This window comes from Odocoileus virginianus, unplaced genomic scaffold, assembly GCF_023699985.2.
Source record: "Odocoileus virginianus isolate 20LAN1187 ecotype Illinois unplaced genomic scaffold, Ovbor_1.2 Unplaced_Scaffold_5, whole genome shotgun sequence".
Lineage (NCBI taxonomy): Eukaryota > Metazoa > Chordata > Mammalia > Artiodactyla > Cervidae > Odocoileus > Odocoileus virginianus.
In genome coordinates this window covers 1,457,501-1,475,248 of record NW_027224267.1, presented here as the reverse complement: position 1 = coordinate 1,475,248, position 17,748 = coordinate 1,457,501, and the positions used below count along the sequence as shown (strand labels likewise).

At 60.6% G+C, this 17,748-nt stretch overlaps 1 protein-coding gene across 1 annotated transcript in view; it reads left to right on the top strand.

Moving 5' to 3' along the window:
- The window catches only part of SORCS2 (sortilin related VPS10 domain containing receptor 2), a 487,624-nt gene extending 470,229 nt beyond the window's left edge, over positions 1 to 17,395 (top strand). The window contains exons 19-28 of the mRNA XM_070462422.1: positions 1,819 to 2,060; positions 2,144 to 2,621; positions 2,870 to 2,968; positions 4,038 to 4,161; positions 5,509 to 5,621; positions 6,602 to 6,727; positions 10,035 to 10,134; positions 10,824 to 10,926; positions 13,055 to 13,200; positions 15,207 to 17,395. Of these exons, the coding sequence (XP_070318523.1) occupies positions 1,819 to 2,060; positions 2,144 to 2,621; positions 2,870 to 2,968; positions 4,038 to 4,161; positions 5,509 to 5,621; positions 6,602 to 6,727; positions 10,035 to 10,134; positions 10,824 to 10,926; positions 13,055 to 13,200; positions 15,207 to 15,271 (1,596 nt within the window). The 3' untranslated portion in view covers positions 15,272 to 17,395. The remainder of the gene's footprint in view (positions 1 to 1,818; positions 2,061 to 2,143; positions 2,622 to 2,869; positions 2,969 to 4,037; positions 4,162 to 5,508; positions 5,622 to 6,601; positions 6,728 to 10,034; positions 10,135 to 10,823; positions 10,927 to 13,054; positions 13,201 to 15,206) is intronic.
- Positions 17,396 to 17,748: the final 353 nt, after the last annotated feature.

Below are 17,748 nucleotides of genomic sequence, written 5' to 3'. Positions count from 1 at the left end.
TCAAGGTGGGGTTTTTTTAATTTTATTTGTTTATTTTTTGCCCATACATGGCACATGGGATCTTAGTTCCCCAACCAGGGATCGAGCCTATGGTCCCTGTGGTGGAGGTGCAGAGTCCTAACCACTGGACCGCCAAGGAAATCCTTGTGATGAAGTGTTTTAACCAAGGGAGGTGTTTCAGGAATTAAAGGCACACACTCTTAGCTGCTCACAGGCAGGACACAGCATCCCCAGGCGGTGTGGCTCCTGCCCATCAAAGCCACATGTCCCAACTCAGACAGAAACCCCTTCTTCCCCCAGGAAGCTGCACGGAGACCCCTCCCTCCCAGAGCAAGTTGACCTTGAGACTAGTCCCATCTACGAGGCTGCCTTTAAACAGAGAGAGCCCTGACCACAAGCCAGCCTGTGGGTTCTGGACTCACAGAGCCTCAGTCCTTCAATCTATAAAAGGGGATCATAGAACATACTTGTGTAAAGTCCCCGAGGCCATCACGACAGTGGCCACAAACTGGGTGCCTTGAAATAACAGAGATGTTTCCTCTCAAGAGTTCTGGAGGCTGGAAGTCCAAAGTCAAAGTGTCAGCAGGGCTGTGCTCCCCCGGAAGGAGGGTCCTCCCTTGTCTCTCAGCTTCTGGGGGCTCCGGGCATCCCTGGTCCAGCCTCTGTCTTCACCTGGCTTCCTTTCTGTGTCTCAGAGCCCCTCCTCTTTCTGCTAAAGACCCAGCCATTGAACTTAGAGATCCTGTTCTAATTCAGTGTGACCTCAAGTTAACTAATTACATCTGCAAAGACCCTGTTTCCAAATAAGGTCACGTTCTGAAGTTCCGAGTGGGTATGGATGGGGGAGGGACTGGGAATGATCCCACCTTTTACATTGTATTTGTGAAGAAAGGTGAATGAACATAATTTATATAAAAGTACTCTGTCAAGTTCTAAGGTTTGGCAGGTGTAAACCAAGAGGATTGCTAAACGGTTAATGATGGTCATGTTTCATTCCTGACCTCTAGGACATGGTTTCCTGGGTGTTCCCCCAGCAGGCAGAGGGTTGGCAGGAAGATATGATAGGGAGATGATGGGGAGAGAGAACGTGCAGTAATTGAAGAACTCATTCTTGCCACGAAGTTGAAAACGTTCCTGTTTGCTTCCTCAATTTCCTTTCCCAAGACTCCATGAGGAAAACACAGTTATTGGAAGGGCGATATTCGTGGTGGGGATTATACAGGTGATTAGATGGCTCGTGTGGGTGAGGAGATGCTGAAAACGGGTGACAGTCGTGGGACCCCCCTCCCTGCATAGAGCCCATGCACCCGAGCATCACTCCCGCACCGCGTAGAGTGAGGAGATGAAGAAAATGCAGGAATCGCAGCATCAGAGGGGAAAACAGTGTTTTAATTTCCTAGGAGGCTGAGAGTTTTCATGCGTGCACATCCCCCTGTTACTCAAACCATCCAGCGGGTGTGAGGCCTCTTGCTGCCCCCCTGGTCCCCGGTGCAGGCCTCCCTGAGCTCATCCGTGCTGACTCCTCTCCTCCCAGCCGTTGGGTCATCTTCCTGAAATGCAAACCTGGCCCTGGCTACTACTTCCATCCTCTCCTATTGGTCTCAGCCCTGCCCTCCAGGCTGGGGCGGGGTGGTGGGGCAAGGATAGAACAGACCTGGTTCCCTGGAGTCCCCAGGGAGCTTGCTTTGAGGAAAGAAAGGAGTGAGGGAATGAATGAATGAGTGGGTGAACGAATAGGTGAGTGAGCTGGTGAATGGCCCATGGCTGGCCCCCAGCTCTGTGGCCAGGTCCTAAGTGGTCCCCTGGTGTGTCTTACAGGGTGATGTCCTGACCACCAAGTACCAGGTGGACCTGGGGGACGGCTTCAAGGCCATGTATGTGAACCTCACATTGACCGGGGAGCCCATCCGGCACCGCTACGAGAGCCCTGGTGTCTACCGTGTGTCCGTCAGGGCGGAGAACATGGCGGGGCATGACGAGGCAGTGCTGTTTGTCCAAGTCAACTGTAAGTCCATCACCCCTTCGAGGCCAAGGGTGACTCCCCGTGACAGAGAGACCTGGTCCTTGGGGAAGCACAGGGAACCCATTCAGGGAGGCAGGCAGACTGGGCTTGAGTCCACACCATCAGTGGTCTGTGCAACAGTGGGGTTGGTGGTGATGATGGTGGTGGTGATGATGGTCATGATAGAGATGATGATGGTGGTGGTGGTGATGAGGTGAAGATGATAATGGTGGTGATGATGGAGCTGATGATAGAGGTGATGATGGTGATGATGGTGATGGTGATGATGGTGGTGATAGTGATGATGGTGGTGATCATGGTGGTGATTATAGAGCTGATGATGATGGTGATGGTGATGATGGTGGGGATGGTATTGATGATGGTCATGGTGTTGATTGATGGTGATGGTGGTTATGGTGATGGCAGTGATGATGATGGTAGTGGTGATGGTGATGGTGATAATGGTGACGATTATGGTGATGGTGGTGATGGTGATGGTAGTGGTGATGGTGATGGTAATAATGGTGGTGATGATGGTGGTGATGGTATTGATGGTCATGGTATTGACTGTGATTTGGTGGTGATGGTGGTGATAGTGATGATGGTGATGGTGGTGATGGTGATGATATGGTGGTGGCAATGATGGAGATGATGGAGCTGATGATGATAATGGTGGTGGTGATGTTGGTGATGGGAATGGTGGCAATGGTATTGATGATCATGGTATTGACTGTGATTTGATGGTGATAATGGTGATGATAGAGCTGATGATGGTGGTGACAGTGATGATTGTGATGGTGATGACGGTGGTAGTGGTGATGGTAATAATGGTGGTGATGATGGTGATGATGGTGGTGATGATGGTGGTGGTTCGGCGTCAGCCAGGAGGTGAACCTCACAGCCGTGCTGCTGCCCCTGAACCCCAACCTCACCGTCTTCTACTGGTGGATCGGCCACAGCCTGCAGGTACGCAGGCCCCTGCTCCCCACAGGCTCCCGTCTGCGGTGGTGTGGGGCAGATCCCACCCTCCGTACTGGGTAGGACGGAGCATGTGACACCATGGAGGCGAGGCGGGCGCACCCCAACCCTCCCTCCACCCTGACCATCTGTTCGGGGTACAGCTGTGTCTGAGCGTGGTGGACACGTGATGAATCGGATCAGACAAGACCATGCTTTTTCCTGGGGAAGATGTGTGAACAGAGTAGGTGACCTGAGTTAGGGTGTGACAAGTGTCACAGGAGGCGGACAGGTGATGTGTCTGGGAGCTCCAGCACAGATCAGGTCATTTCTAGTTTGAGCGTGGAGGTTATCAGTGAGGGCTTCATGGAGGAGGGGGTCCCTGGGCTAAGCCCGACCTGAGAAGCATCACCCAGGGTCATGGGTTGTGTCCTGCGAGCTGTGGGGAGCCGAGGACAGATGCCTGATGGGAGGTCCTGAGGACCTTTGTGGACGAGGCTGCCCCCCTTAGCCTGGGGGAAGGGGCCCCAAGATCCAAAGGGGATCCTTCCTTCATTCAGCAGACAGCAGCTGAGGGCCCAGCCTGGGAGGGGCTCAGGCTCAGGACTGTGGTTCCGGGGCATGGGGATGGGTGAGGATGGTGCTCAAGCTCCGGGTTCGAGCGGCAAGTCAGCCACTTCTAGCTGAGCTCTTGGAGAGTCACTGTGCCTCCCGGAGCCTCTGTCTCCCCATCTGCAAGGCCTGAGGTCATAGTGCAGACCCCATGATCGATGTGGGCGCCCCACCCCATGGGCCCTGGGGCCAAGCATGAAGGTGCTACAGCCCAGCTGAGCTTGGGGTGGGTCAGGAAGGTGACAGGGACCCCCAGCCTAGCAGCCACTCTGGGCCTTCGGCACAGGGCGTCTCGGCACCTCTGGAGGGCAGGGGGCCCTGGGAGACTCGTGTCTGAGCTGCGGAGCTCTCGGGTCCAGGCGTCTCTGGAGTGGGGGATACCTGCCCACGCCCCCCAGGTGCTCTCAGCAGGGCTCCCGTGGGGCCAGCTCTCCGGCCTGGTCCTGATCCCCGCTTGTGCCCACAGCCCCGCCTGTCCCTGGAGAACTCTGTGACGACGCGGTTTGGGGAGCCAGGGGACGTGCGGGTGACGGTGCAGGCCGCCTGCGGGACCTCCGTGCTGCAGGACTCCAAGGTGGTTCGCGTGCTGGGTGAGCGCCCTCTCCCCCACTGCGGCAGGCAGCACGGCTTCTCCTTCCCAGGAGCTCAGGGTCAGGCCGGTGGGGGGGTACCCACCGAGGCGCCGGTCACCCCGGGGCGGCCCCGGCTGGATGGAGGGATGGCCCAGCACGGCTCCAACACCTCCAGACTCCCTGGCCTCGGTTTTCCCATCTGTAAAATAAACACTGATGCCTCCCGTGCACAGGGCACTCACGGGCCCCACATGACACAAGTGAGGATGCAGCTGAGGGGCGTGGCGAGTCACGCATCGGGGGGCAGGGCTGGGATTGGCCACCAGGTCTCCCTCCCCTCGCCCCCCACAGGCACCTGTGCTCAGCATCCTGGCATCTGAGGACTCTCACGTGATTATGTCTGAAAGAGGACATGGGATCTGGACTTTGTTGGGAGTCCTGCTCTGAATCTGTGTCCCATTTATCTGTTCCCCCGCCCCGGGAGGGTGGTCTGAGCCTTGGCCCCAAGAGACAGTCACAACCGAAAATTAGTCCTCAGAATGGAAGCGTCCCACCACCCAGAGCCACGTTCCCCTCTTTATCAGCCCAATAAAAACCTCATTTTGCTCTAAGAACAGCATCTGCCGTGGACAGCAGCCATCACTTAAGTATTCAGGGGACAGCCCTCGGCCATTGCTCACTCCCGAGCCCGTGAGCACCACACCCCGAGCCTAGAACCTTGCAACACTCACCTCCACCCACCCTGCATGTTCACAAGGCACTTGTCCCTTTGACTGCTCACCTTGGCAGAGCCCCCTCCCACTTTACAAACGAAGAATCCAAGGCTCGGGAGCTAAATGGAGAGAGGGCGGTTCACTCTGAGGCTCCCAGGGCTGGGTTTTTTTTTTTTTTCACCACCTGCTGCTTGTTGGTTTAGAAGAGGTGTCTGAGTCAAGGACCCTGGGGAATTTGAGAGAACGAGAAGGCGGGGGGAGGGGGTGGACTCTGCTCTCCAGGGACTCTTATTCTGGTGGGGGGACAGCCCGGTCAAACTTCATGGATCCCTGGGAGACAGAAGACCAAGCTTGTCTGTCCTCGAGGGTTGATGGGGAAGTCACAGAGCAGGCTTGGCTCTCCCTCCCAGGTCAGCTCCGCGGTCCTCATCGTTGTCACCTTTGTTATTATTATTATTAAATGGCAGCAGTGTAGTGGGCCCCGCCGGGACAGCTGCTGGCACACAGACGGCGTGGAGGGGGAAATCTTGTTTTCTGCAGGTGGGCTGCAGGATCCACCCCCAGGACCCGCCGTGGGCCATTCAGGAGGTGTCGCCACCGGCTGTGAAGGGACCAGGGCAGGCGACACTCTCCCATCTCCGCCTCTTTCCAGATCAGTTTGAAGTGGTGCCTCTGCAGTTTTCCAAGGACCTGGACGCTCACAACCCCAACACCCCCGAGTGGAGGGAAGACGTCGGCCTCGTGGTGTCCCGGCTCCTCTCCAAGGTACCTGGCTCACCCGTGGCAGAGCCGCCCCCCTTATGGGTTGTGGGTACCTCCGGGGAAGTGGGGGGCGGGGGCTGGAGTCCTCAGGGCAGGGGATGGGGGTGGGAGTGGGCAGGCTGCCCTGTGTCCTAATTGTCTGTCCTCTGGGTCCGCCGACAACGGTGCTTGGAAGCCACTTAGGATCCTTTCACCTGGCCCTGGGGAACACGGGGTCGGAGCGTCATCTTATGGGAGAGGGGCAGGCTGCATGCTCCATGCACATCTAGTGAGCACCAGCTGTTTGCGCGAGATGCATCTGCCCTCCTCCGACGGTCCAGAATCTCTCTAAAATGATTCTCATTTACTCACTGCTGGATACGGGAGACGGACAAGTCTCTGCGATGGGTACCATCAGGGAGCTCACGGAAGGCAGAGGCAGGGTGGGCACAGGGCACTCGAGGCCCCTGACTCCCCAGGGGAGAAACCCCAGCCCCCTGGAGTCATCCACAGCTGTCCCACGCTGACGCTCACCACGGCCATGCCTCCCTTTGTCCTGTAAAGAATTTGGGTAGTATTGTCCTGGGCGCTGAAGGGTGAATAGGAGTTTGCTAGATGAATGTGCGTGGAGTGGGACTTCCAGGAAGCAGAGTTTTGTGGGTGGAGGAAGCTGCGTGGTCAGGAGCCCTGACACCTAGGAGGACAGTAAGCGAGGGAGGGGCCTGCTCACCTGGCGGCGGTGGGAGAATTGAGCTGAAGGGGGCAGCCCTGGGAAGCGGAGGCCGTGGTGGGGGCAGAAGGCCGAGGTACCAGAAGGGTAGGGATGCGGGAGGTGGACAATGGAGCCAGAGGATGCGGGGGCCATGCCGTGCCGGGCCAGGATCTAGAACGGCCAAGACTCGGACAGGTCACGAAGGGGGGGGGGTGTCATCCCGGCGGCCCTGCAGCACAGCAGGGGACAGAGGAGGCACGCGGCGCATCAGAGCGGCTCTGTGTCCCCGCAGGAGACCAGCATCCCCGAGGAGCTGATGGTGACGGTGGTGAAGCCAGGGCTGCCCACCTTGGCCGACCTGCACGTGCTCCTGCCCCCTCCCAGGCCCACGAGGAAGAGGAGCCTCACCAGTGACAAGGTACCTCCCACAGCTGCTGGGTCAGGGGTCGGGGGCCGGGGGCCGGAGGCCCGGTCCCCACCGCACGGCGTACGGTCTGATGGTGATACGCAACAAGCACGGGGACCTTAGTCACTCTTCATCACGGAAAGGCTTATCTCTCACCGATCACTGTCCCTCCTCCCCCCTGTGGCTACCCCAGGGTCACGGTGGTGGAGGAGTGGGGGGCACCTGGCTGCACCAGCCCCCCAAGGGGCACGTGCCAATTTCACTCCCGTTTCTTTGGCTGGACCTGGCCGCACCACCCCAGCCTCACTCGAGGGGTGAGCACCATCCAGGGGACGCTGGGACCTGGTTTCAGGACATCCACCTAGGATTGGGACTGAAAGGTGAGCGGGAAGCCCTTCACGCCTTCCAGGGCAGCTGCAATTCCACAACAAGCGGACAGTGCTGAGTGTGGACGAGGACGTGGAGAAACTTGCCCCCTTGTTCACTGCTGAGATGGAACGGAAAATGCTGCAGCCGCCAGACAAACTGTCTGGCAGATCTTCAAGCACAAAGTTACCATATAACACAGCAGCTTCAACCCCGGGGATGAACCAAAGAGAACTGAAGATGTGTGTCTACCCACATGCATGGGTTTCCATAACCCTAAAGTGGAGACAACCCAAATGTCCACCCGCAGATGACTGGGTGAGGAGAAGGTGGTTCATACACACAGCAGAATATTACTCAGCCATGAACAGGAGTGACATTCTGGTCCAGGCTGCAACGTGGGTGAACCTTAGAAGCATGCTGCAAAGTGAAAGAAGATGGTCACAAAAAGCCACTGATTGGGCGATTCCATTTATATGAAATGTCCAAATCGGCCAATCCAGAGAGACAACACAGGAGTGGTTGCCAGGGTCTGGGGGGGTGAGGGAGGTGACTGCTGGTGGGGGCGGGGTTTCCTCTGGGACAATGAAAAGGTTTCTTTGGGAGAAGTTAAATGGTAATAGCGATCGCATGGCTGTGAATATACTAAAAACCACTGGCTGGTACACTTTACAAAAGTAAACGTTATCTCAAAACAAAAGAAGAATCAGAACCACAGCCGAGCTCTTGACTAGTCGTGGACACTGATGCCCACGCAGACGTTCTGGAGAGAGTGGCCAGCGCTGAGGCGGGGCGGCAGCACAGTCCGCAGGACCCCTGTGGGTGGGTGGTGGAGCCCATTTTACAGACGAGGGAAGCGAGGCTCAGTGAGACCCCTGCCAGGAAGCACAGCGCGGGCTCCGTGCCCCACCCCCACCCTGGCTGCGGAGCCACGCTCGAGGCACGCCTGGGCGGCCTCCAGGTGGACCCGAGACGGTGCCGGCCCGACCCGCAGCCCAGCCCGAGGGCAGCCACGGCTGAACCCGGGGCTCCCAGCCCAGCTTCAGCGCTGATGATGGGTGTCTCTGGAGGTTAGTCAGCAGCCAGTTGAAAATCATTGACCCGTTTCTCAGATGAGGCTCTGAGAGTAGAGGCTGGGTGAAGGTTAGGGAAGGCCGCAGGGGTCCCGGCTGCCAGCACCAGGCTTGGAGGCTGCACCCACTGGGGGCACTGCAGAGGGAGGGTTGGAAGGAAAGGAGGTGGGGGGTACGCCCCCCACTGTCGTGAGTGCTCAACATAAACCGCGAGGTACTCCCCCCATTTCCCTCCTGAGAAACCTGTATGCAGGTCAGGAAGCAACAGTTAGAACTGGACATGGAACAACAGACTGGTTCCAAACCGGGAAAGGAGTACATCAAGGCTGTATATCATCACCCTGCTTATTTAACTTATATGCAGAGTACATCATGAGAAACGCTGGGCTGAATGAAGCACAAGCTAGAATCAAAATTACCAGGAGAAATATCAATAAACTCAGATATGCAGATGACACCACCCATATGGCAGAAAGTGAAGAAGAACTAAAGAGCCTCTTAATGAAAGTGAAAGAGGAGAGTGAAAAAGTTGGCTTAAAGCTCAACATTCAGAAAACTAAGATTATGGCATCTGGTCCCATCACCTCATGGGAAATAGATGGGGAGACAGTGGAAACATCGGCAGATTTTATTGGGGGGGGGCTCCAAAATCACTGCGGATGGTGACTGCAGCCATGAAACTAAAAGACGCTTGCTCCTTGGAAGGGAAGTGATGACCAACCTCGTCTGTAAAACGGGTGCCACCACCCACCCACAGGGGTCCTGCGGACTGTGCTGCCGCCCCGCCTCAGCGCTGGCCACTCTCTCCAGAACATCTGCGTGGGCATCGGTGTCCACGACTAGTCAAGAGCTTGGCTGTGGTTCTGATTCTTCTTTTGTTTTGAGATAACGTTTACTTTTGTAACGTGTACCAGTCAGTGGTTTTTAGTATATTCACAGCCATGCGACCACTACCGCCATTTAAGCCCTCCCAAAGGAGTCTTTTCATCGTCCCAGAGGAAACCCGGCCCCCACCAGCAGTCAGCCCTGCCCCCCTCCAGCCCCTGGCAGCCATTCCTGTGTTGCACCTTTCTGTTCTCAGTTCAAGGGCAGAAGCAGGTGCCTCCCACATCCTCCAGACGGGGAACTGTGTAAGCAACAGGCCAGCCCAGCACCCTCATTCTGTGAACAGAAACTGAGTCCCAGATGCAAAAACGCTGCCCAGGGAGGCTCAGCCAGAGTCCCCAGGGAATGCCCCCCGCCCAGAGGCCCCGGGAGCAGAGCCACGGGACCCCCATCCCTGGGGGCCTCCTTCCCCAGCACCTCTGCACCACCTGTGCAGACGGGTGACCCCTGACACCCGTGTGGGCTGGCTGACTCCCTTCTGAACCCCAGAAACTCCCCGCTTCTGAATTCCCAAACCAATAGGGTGCCCCAGAGGCCCACTAGCCCTCCTCCACCCCACGATCCTGCAGTACCACCCCTGGGAGCTCTCTGCCTCAGGGCGGGGATGCTCGCCTGCCTGGGTCACCTGCCCTGTCCCTGTCTTGTCCTCTTCTTGGTCTTCCACCTCCGAGAAGCTTCCCCTGATTACTTCTGGGGTCGGGGGCCTCCTGGACATCCCTAGATTACCACACTCCATGGTGCCAGCTAAAACCAGAGCTCTCTGAGTGCAGGGCCACACTTGGATCACTTGTGTCCCATCAGAGGTTCTTGGTAAGAGTTGGTTGGTGGCTAGCAGTCCCATTTTACAGATGGGGTGACTGAGGCCCGGAGAGGCGCAGGGGCCCTCCCCCAGCCCCCTGACCCCAGAGGGTCAGGGCGGACCTCTGCCCAGCTCTCCCACTCCCCCTGCTGGGACCCTGAAGACTCCCTCCGTCTTCCCCGCTCTGTGCTTTCAGAGGCTCACGGCCATCCAGCAGGTGCTGAATGCACAGAAGATCAGCTTCCTCCTGCGTGGCGGGGTCCGGGTCGTGGTGGCCATGAGGGACGTGGACGCAGGTGAGGGCCCTGACCGGGCTCGCCTCTGCAAGGTGGGGTGGGCGGGCGTCCAGGCCCCTCAGACGACGCTGGCTACTGTGTACACTGGGGGCAGAGGGGCCCCTCTGCTGACCATATGTCCCTCCTGGCCCGGTGGTCGTCAGGTAAATCCTGGTCAGCCTTGCTGCCCTTCCCCGTGGACACACACGGAGCTCTTGCTTTAATTTATGTCATTTAGGGTCTCAGATTGGGCTTCCCAGGCGGTGCCAGTGGTAATGAACCCGCCTGCCAGAGCAGGAGGCATAAGAGACCTGGGTTCGATCCCTGAGTCAGGAAGGTCCCCTGGAGGAGGGCATGGCAACCCACTCCAGTATTCTTGCCTGGAGAATCCTTTGGACAGAGGAGCCTGGCGGGCTCCATGGGGTCACAGAGTCGGACGCGACTGAGCGCACATGCAGGGTCTCAGATGCACTCTGCCCCCCACGCCCACCATGGACCGTCCTCCCCGCTCTGGGGCAAGAATCTTGGCAGGAGCCGAAGGGCGGCTTTCTGCTCCATGAAGACACGTGTCCATGCCAGCACCGGTCTGGACGGGGCTGCGTCCACTTTCTAGGGGGGAAGGACCAGGGCCGGGATTTACACAGTGGGGTCCCAGGTTCCGGGGGTGGCCGCTGCCCACTCTGAGCGCTCACAGACTGTTTTGCCCACAGATTCCCCGAGCCTGGGAGGCGGAGGCGGCTACTGGGCGGTGGCAATCCTCTTCGTCAGCGGGCTCTTTGCGGTCGGGGCCTTCATCCTGTACAAGTTCAAAAGGCAAGGCCTGACCTCCCTGGGCTCCCCGGGCATGTGGGTGGGGCCCAAGGGCCACAGAGGGCTGGGACTGTGCCCTCAATGGGCCGCGGGACAGGGAGGGGGCCTTGCCTGGACCCACACGCTGGTCCTGAGTTATCTCGGTCCCCGAGGGCAGCTGGCCACTCACAAGCCAGGGAGTGCCTTCCACCCGACCCGACCCTCTGCTCCACGCACCCATTTTACAGATTAGGAAACCCAGGCTCAGAGAGGTTAAGTGACTGTCCCAGGGCCACACAGCTGAGGAGTGAGGATCTGACCCCAGGCCGTGCCCTCCACCACCCACGTTCCCCCGAGTGCTCACCCACCCCTCCCTCCACAAGCTTGAGCCAGAGCTGCCCTGTGTCAGGCGCCCCCCGGTGAGGGGGGCTCCAGCTTCATTCGGGGAGGAGTCAGGGTGGGGTGGTGACACCCAGGGTGGAGCAGGCAGGGCTCGGGATGAGGCTGGGTGGGTGGCAAGCTCAGCGTGTGGTCATCAGAGGGGCTGTGGAGCCTCCTCCCCTCTGCCCTTGAGCCTCATCTGTAAATGGGTTTAGTAAGCCCGCAGTGCCAGGATTATTCATGGGCACACTTGGAGGCGCTGGAGAATCTGATCTGACCCGGATACAGGGCCCGGGGATGGACACAAAGGCCAAAGAGAGTCGCCAGGCTTATGCTCTCCAAATGCAGCTGTGAGATCCGAGCCCCGCGTCTCACCCCATCCTGCTGGTTCGGCTCCAGTGGCCTCGGGGTCTCCCTGCTCAGGGTCACCGTTGGGAACAGTCTGGAGACACCCTGAGCCTCCGGCTCCTGCTCCTTGGAGGCCGAGGGTCCCTCCTGCAGCCTGGGACTCTGCTGGGTCTCTGTCCTCCAGGACCACTCACGCTGGGCAACTCCCCTTCCCAACCTGCAGGACAGCCCAGACGGCAGCAGGGCTGGGTCAGCCTCCCAGACCAGCTTGCCATCCAGCCTGCTGCTGACCAGCTCTGCGGCTCCAGCCACTCTCTTCCCCTCCCTGTGGGCCTCAGTTTCCTCATCTGTAAAAGGGGCCTAATGAGGAGGGAGGCGGAGAAAAGAGGAGAAGAAGAGGCAGGCAGGTGTGACTGCTGGGCTCACCTAGTGAATTAATTTTGGGAGGGCGGTTACCATGGAAACCGTGGGCAGAGCACAGTTCTGGGAGTGAGTGTGCCCAGCTAGAAGACTGGCCATCAGAGAATATGGAGAGAAATGCCCCGTTTGTCCGGAGGCTTTAGCTTTGTGGAGAGCTGGGGTTTCCCGGCTGGTGCAGCCGTCAGCCTGGGCTGGGCCTGCCTGCGTAACAAGCAACTCCTAAGTCTCAGAGGCTCTCAGCCACCGAGTGCTCTAGGCCCCTGGGGCGCGTCATGACCCAGCCCACCCCGGGGGCCTGAATGTGCATCCCGCCATCTCAGTATTTCCAGAGAACTGCCCCTGTCGGCAAACTGCTGATGGTGGCTCCGAGGAAGCCCACCCTCCCACTTAGCCTCAGTTTCCTCATCTGTAAAGTGAAACCATGTGCCCTCTGGAATTTTGCTCCAACCAAGTGGGCGTCGCACATGAAGGAGCATGACCCAGAGCCCTGAGCCCGGTCCCAGCTGAGACAGAGGGGGGCTGTGCCCTCCATCTCCTTTCCCTCTGCCCTGGAGGGGACGGGCACTAGAGGATGCCCCAGGACCTGGGCAGGGCTCAGCAAACACCTCTCAGAGCCTGTCAGCATCGCATGCCTTGTGGAAACACACACCTGCTGACATGATCAGAACCCGGAGGTGATGGGTGACAGGGACCTGAAAGAGACAAAGAAGCAGGCTCTCCCTGCAGCACGCCTCGGGGAAGACAGACGGACAGTGCTTGCCAGGGCAGAGGCAAACCCAGGGCTGTGGGAGCTCACAGGATGGAAGGCTTCCTGGAGGAGGTGGCTTGGCCCAGAGGTGGTGCAGGAGGGCTTCCTGGAGGAGGTGGCTTGGTGCAGAGGTGGCGCAGGAGGCAGACCCAGGAGCAATCAGAGCACTGCACAGAGGGGTGGGCTGGGGGCCTCCAGGGACAGGCATCCCAGGCAGAGCCCTGATCTCCCCCCCCACCGCCCGCTGCCTTGCAGGAAACGCCCCGGCAGGACCGTGTATGCCCAGATGCACAACGAGAAGGAGCAGGAAATGACGAGCCCCGTGAGCCACAGCCAGGGCGTGCAGAGCGCCATCCAGGGCGAGGAGCTCATGGAGGACGAGCTCCACCCGCAGACTCTAGGTAACGCCCGCCCCCAACACCCCCTGCCCCGGGAACCCCTCCTCCACCACCAGGCCCGGGCCGGGCGGGCCCTACCCTGGGTCCCCTCCTTCTGACGGGTGATGGCAGGAGTCCCCTGGGGCTGCCTGTGGACCGGGACCCTGGACGCCCGTCCCCACAGTCCCCCGAGGGGTGGGGCAGACAGCTGGCTTCCACAGCGAAGCTGCTGTGTTCTGGGGGGTCCCAGGGGCCTCTCAGCAGTCACTCCTTCCGCACTCCCGGCTTCCCTCCCGTCACTGGGAGGACGAGGCGCTGGGCCGTGCGCACATGGACGTAACGTGTGCACAGCCCTTTACAGTTTGCACAGCATCTCTGTTCCATGACCCCATTGCCCCTCACCCATGGCCAGCAGGGAAGATGGAGTGGCCGCCCACTCAGCGGCCTCTTCTGGGGGTGGGGGTCTGTGTTGACCTCCAGTTCTCTCTCGGGGCCTCTCATGAGCGGGTGTTCGCCGGCTGAGCCCCACCACCTCAAAGCTTCTGCTGGTGATAACGCCGCAGCCGGCTCAGCCCGCTGCAGTGTCCACCCTGAGCCCCCCACGGCCTCTGCGCAGCAGAGACCAGGGAGGGGACAGCCTGGCAGCTGCTCCACCTCTCCTGGCCATCACTGCTGGCCCTTGGTTCTGACTCTGTGGTTGAGGTGACCACGATCTGTCCATCTTTGGGGGGTACACACACTCTGATGGGACAGCAGGCCCCGTCTCCACTCCCTCCTCAACCCGTGGGGAGACTGAGGCCCGGAAGCCCTGAGTCCCGCCGGAGCACTGGAGCTGCCCGCCCGGCCGTGAGCACAGAGTGCTCCAGACCACGTGAGCGCTGAGTGCTCCAGGCCACGTGAGCGCTGAGTGCTCCAGGCCACGTGAGCGCTGAGTGCTCCAGGCCGCGTGAGCGCTGAGTGCTCCAGGCCGCGTGAGCGCTGAGTGCTCCAGGCCACACGAATGCTGAGTGCTCCTGGCTACAGGAGCGCTGAGTGCTCCAGCAGGCATGGCTTCCTCCACAGCCCAGCAGGGGCGCTCCTTTTCAGAGCTGAGACCAGGACTGGCCCGGGGCCAGGGCCACACAGCTGGTGGGGAAGGGGCTGGAGTCCAGACCCTGGGGCCCCTGCCCCCACGACTTTTAACAGTCGCTCTGCACCCCACCTGCCCTGCACCCCCGGCCCTGGGGTGTTGTGACGTCCCCAGTGGGGCCCGAGGAAACGCCGGCAAGCTGCCACCTGGTTGGGGGGGGGGGGCAGTGTCATCTCTGCCCTTTTATCCCCTCAACCCGTATCTGCCGTGTCCCTGGGACTGTGGGAGGCGGAGTCGCGGTCCCCACCTTTTAAACGGCTAGAAGTGAGGTTCAAAGAGGTGACGTCGCCCACCCAGGCGGCCCAGTGGACAGATGGCTGACCTTGGACCCAAAGCCCCGGGCCAGCTCACGACCCCGTGGTCCCCACGGCCGGCTGGAACCTCTCCGCCGCTCCGTCTCGATGCGCCCGGGGGGTGGAGGCTCCAGGCAGCCAGCGGTCACGCCTCTGCTCCCCAGGGGTCTCAGAACGCGGCCCCACCTGGGACCCTGGCGGACCCCTGCATTTCTGACGGTCCCTGTGCCCTTCTCTCTCCCGCTGCCGCCCGGGGCCTCGCCGGGCCGCCCTGCAGTGCCCCCTGCCCGGGGGGTACAGAGCCCCGCCTACCTGCCCCTGCTGCCGATGCCGGGGCCGGCCCCCCTGCAGGTCAGTGGGTGCGGTGGGGGCGGGTGGCGGGCGCGGCCTCACCCCGAGGCCCCCTGGGTCCACTGCTTGTGCCGGCACCGGGAAACGCGCCCTCAGTCACCCGCCCACCCCACCGCCTCTGCACCCGCGTCCAGGCACGACCCGCACGACGATGGCGGGAGGAAGCTCGGGATGCCTCGCACGTCGGCGGAGGCCGCACGCACCGCTCCCGCGCGCCGCTGGGCCGGCCGCGCGCTCACACCGGGTCTCTCCTCCAGGGAATCACTCGGGCGTGGTCCTGAGCGTCAGCTCCCGGGAGATGCACAGCTACCTGGTGAGCTGAGGCCGCGGAGGAGGCCGCGCCCAGAACGCTCTCCTCTCCGCCGCGTCATACCCCCGCGGAGGGCCCAGGACCACACCGCCGCCCCCCGGCTCGGGGTGGGACCCGCACCCCCGCGGAGACCTCGGGAAAGCCTCCTCCTCCTCCCGCCGCGTCCACGCCAGCCGACAGCTGCCCCCGCCCTGTCCAGCTCGAGCCCGCCCCGCCCCGGCCTCCAACTCGCAGCCCACACCCTGTCACTCCGGCGAGGAGGCCTGACTTCTCAAAGGCGAGGCCGGGCCCCCTGAGACTAGGGGGGTGAGCCTGCCGGACTCTCAGAAGCGCAGATCCCCCCACCTCCCTCCTCCCATCACCTGCACCGTGGGCTCTTGTCCCCCGGAGGAACGCGGAGCCCTGCTTTCTTCCTCGGAACCCCCAGGAAGGCAGCTCCCACCGCTCACACGGCCGTCCCTCTGCGGGGGGTCGTGCACACCCTCCAGAATCCGGAAAGCCTGCTGCGGCCCCCCCACGCCACCCTCCAGGCCTCCCTCCGGGCTCCCCTTCCTCTTTTTAACCTGCAGAGAAGATGTAAATACCTCTCTAGGTAGCCATTTGCTGTTTCTGGGGGGAGAGGTGGTTCTCTTTTTATTGCCAGGCAGTAGCCCCCATTCTTGGGAACCCCGTTTGCCGAACGCCCAGAAATGCACCTCCACCCCGCCCCCCCCCCGCAGCCTTCTTTCCTGGGGACCCCCCACCAAAAGCAAAGCTCCCCCCAGCTCCGCCCTCCATGGGCGGCTTACCGCCCCGGGAGCGGCCTCGAGACAGAGGCCCAGTGTTTTGCGCGCCCTCTATGCCTGAGGGAGCCGCGCAGAAACCCAGGAACCCGGAGAGGTTAGAAAGGCAGAGCCTGCAAGGCAGATAGGGAGTGCCCGCCTTGTCTTGAAGACAGAGCCGCTGAGGCCCAGAGAGGGAGCGGCTGCCCCTGGGTCACACACAGCACGGGGCCGGGAGGTGCCCCAGGAGCCAGCCCCTGCTTCCCACACAGTTCGACCCCCTCCCTCACGGATGCCTAGAATCAGGGACGCGGGGAGAATCTGGGGGCGGGGTTTCACCTTTTGCCTTGAAACTGGAAATCGGCGGCCCCGCCCCGCCCCCTCCCTGGGCTCTTGGGTGGCCAGAGCCTCCCCCCAGAGGTGGGGACACCCTAGAGCCCAGGCTAGGACCCGCTGGCTGCGAGAAGTCCAGGATGAAGCCCGGGGCAGTGGGAAGCCTTAGCTCACTTCCGCAGAAAAGAAACTCAGCCTGCGAGGGGTCATCCGCACCCCCAGAGCAGCTCCCGCAGGTGGGAGGGGGAACCCTGGCGTCCAGCCCCACGTGTGACAAATGGGGTCTGAGACCGGCTCAGAAGGGGTCACTGCAGGTCACGGTGCGGGTGGCAGGGGCGTCCCCCATCCCCTCCCTGCGGCCCCGCAGAGCGTCCTCCAGGCCCTCCTCGGGGAAGCCCAGGAGTTGCGAGGCACCGTGGAGAGAGGCTGGGTTCTCGGGGCATCTGCCGCCGCCAGCCTGTCTGCCCTCTCCAAGACCCCTTAGGGGGCCCCGCATCCTACCGTCCACCCCCGCCCGGCCTGTGAGCCTCGTTCCCGGGTCAGACACCTGTCAGCGCTGGCCCCGTCCCAGGTCAAGGTCAGCAGGGCGTGCCCCGGGCGCAGCTCAGCAGTGCCGGTGGGTGGCAACCCGCCACGAGCTCCTGACCCACAGCTGCATTCCCTCGCTGATGGGATAGGGTTTCCCTTCAGCTATTTGTGTTCTCGTATTTTCTGTCATCATTTCTATGAAGAGCGTTTTGGGTGTGCGGACCCAAGAGCCTGGGAATAAGTTGGCATCTATAACCGAATACGTTCCATCCCCATAACCGTGTAGATCGACACGTAGGTCTGGGTTTATCTGGTTGCACGTTTTGAGGTCCTGCATCTTTGACGTTCAGGTACGCGTGGGCCACCGGGAAGAGCGGGCTGGGCTTGGACCGCTAACGTCTCATTCAGCTGGATCGAGCCCACACTTCTATATGCACATAACAGAGATGCGATAAATTCTTTCTTATTTTTCCTTTTTAAAAATCAATAAATCATTTGTGATGCTTTTAACAAAGATTAAATGAGTACGATCGGCGTTTGCCTTACGAAGCTATTTGTCAACGTTTCCCTAAACACACACCCAGGGCCCCAGAACTGTGGTGTCACAGAGGCTGGGGCAGGCCAGGGGCCCCTGCACTTTGTGGGGAGGGTGCCATGACGCTGGCCGTCTCGGTCACTGTACCCAGACATGACTCCTGCAGAGCAGTGATGCCACCACGTCCTCACACGGGTCTCCTCACTTCTCGCCAGTGGCCAGCCGAGGGGCCCGGGAGCCCACTCCGCTTGCCCAGTGAGGTGCAGGGCCTGGAGGTGCACCCCGGCTGAACGGAAGCCCCTTGTCCCTGAAATGCCTCCCACTTGTCTTTG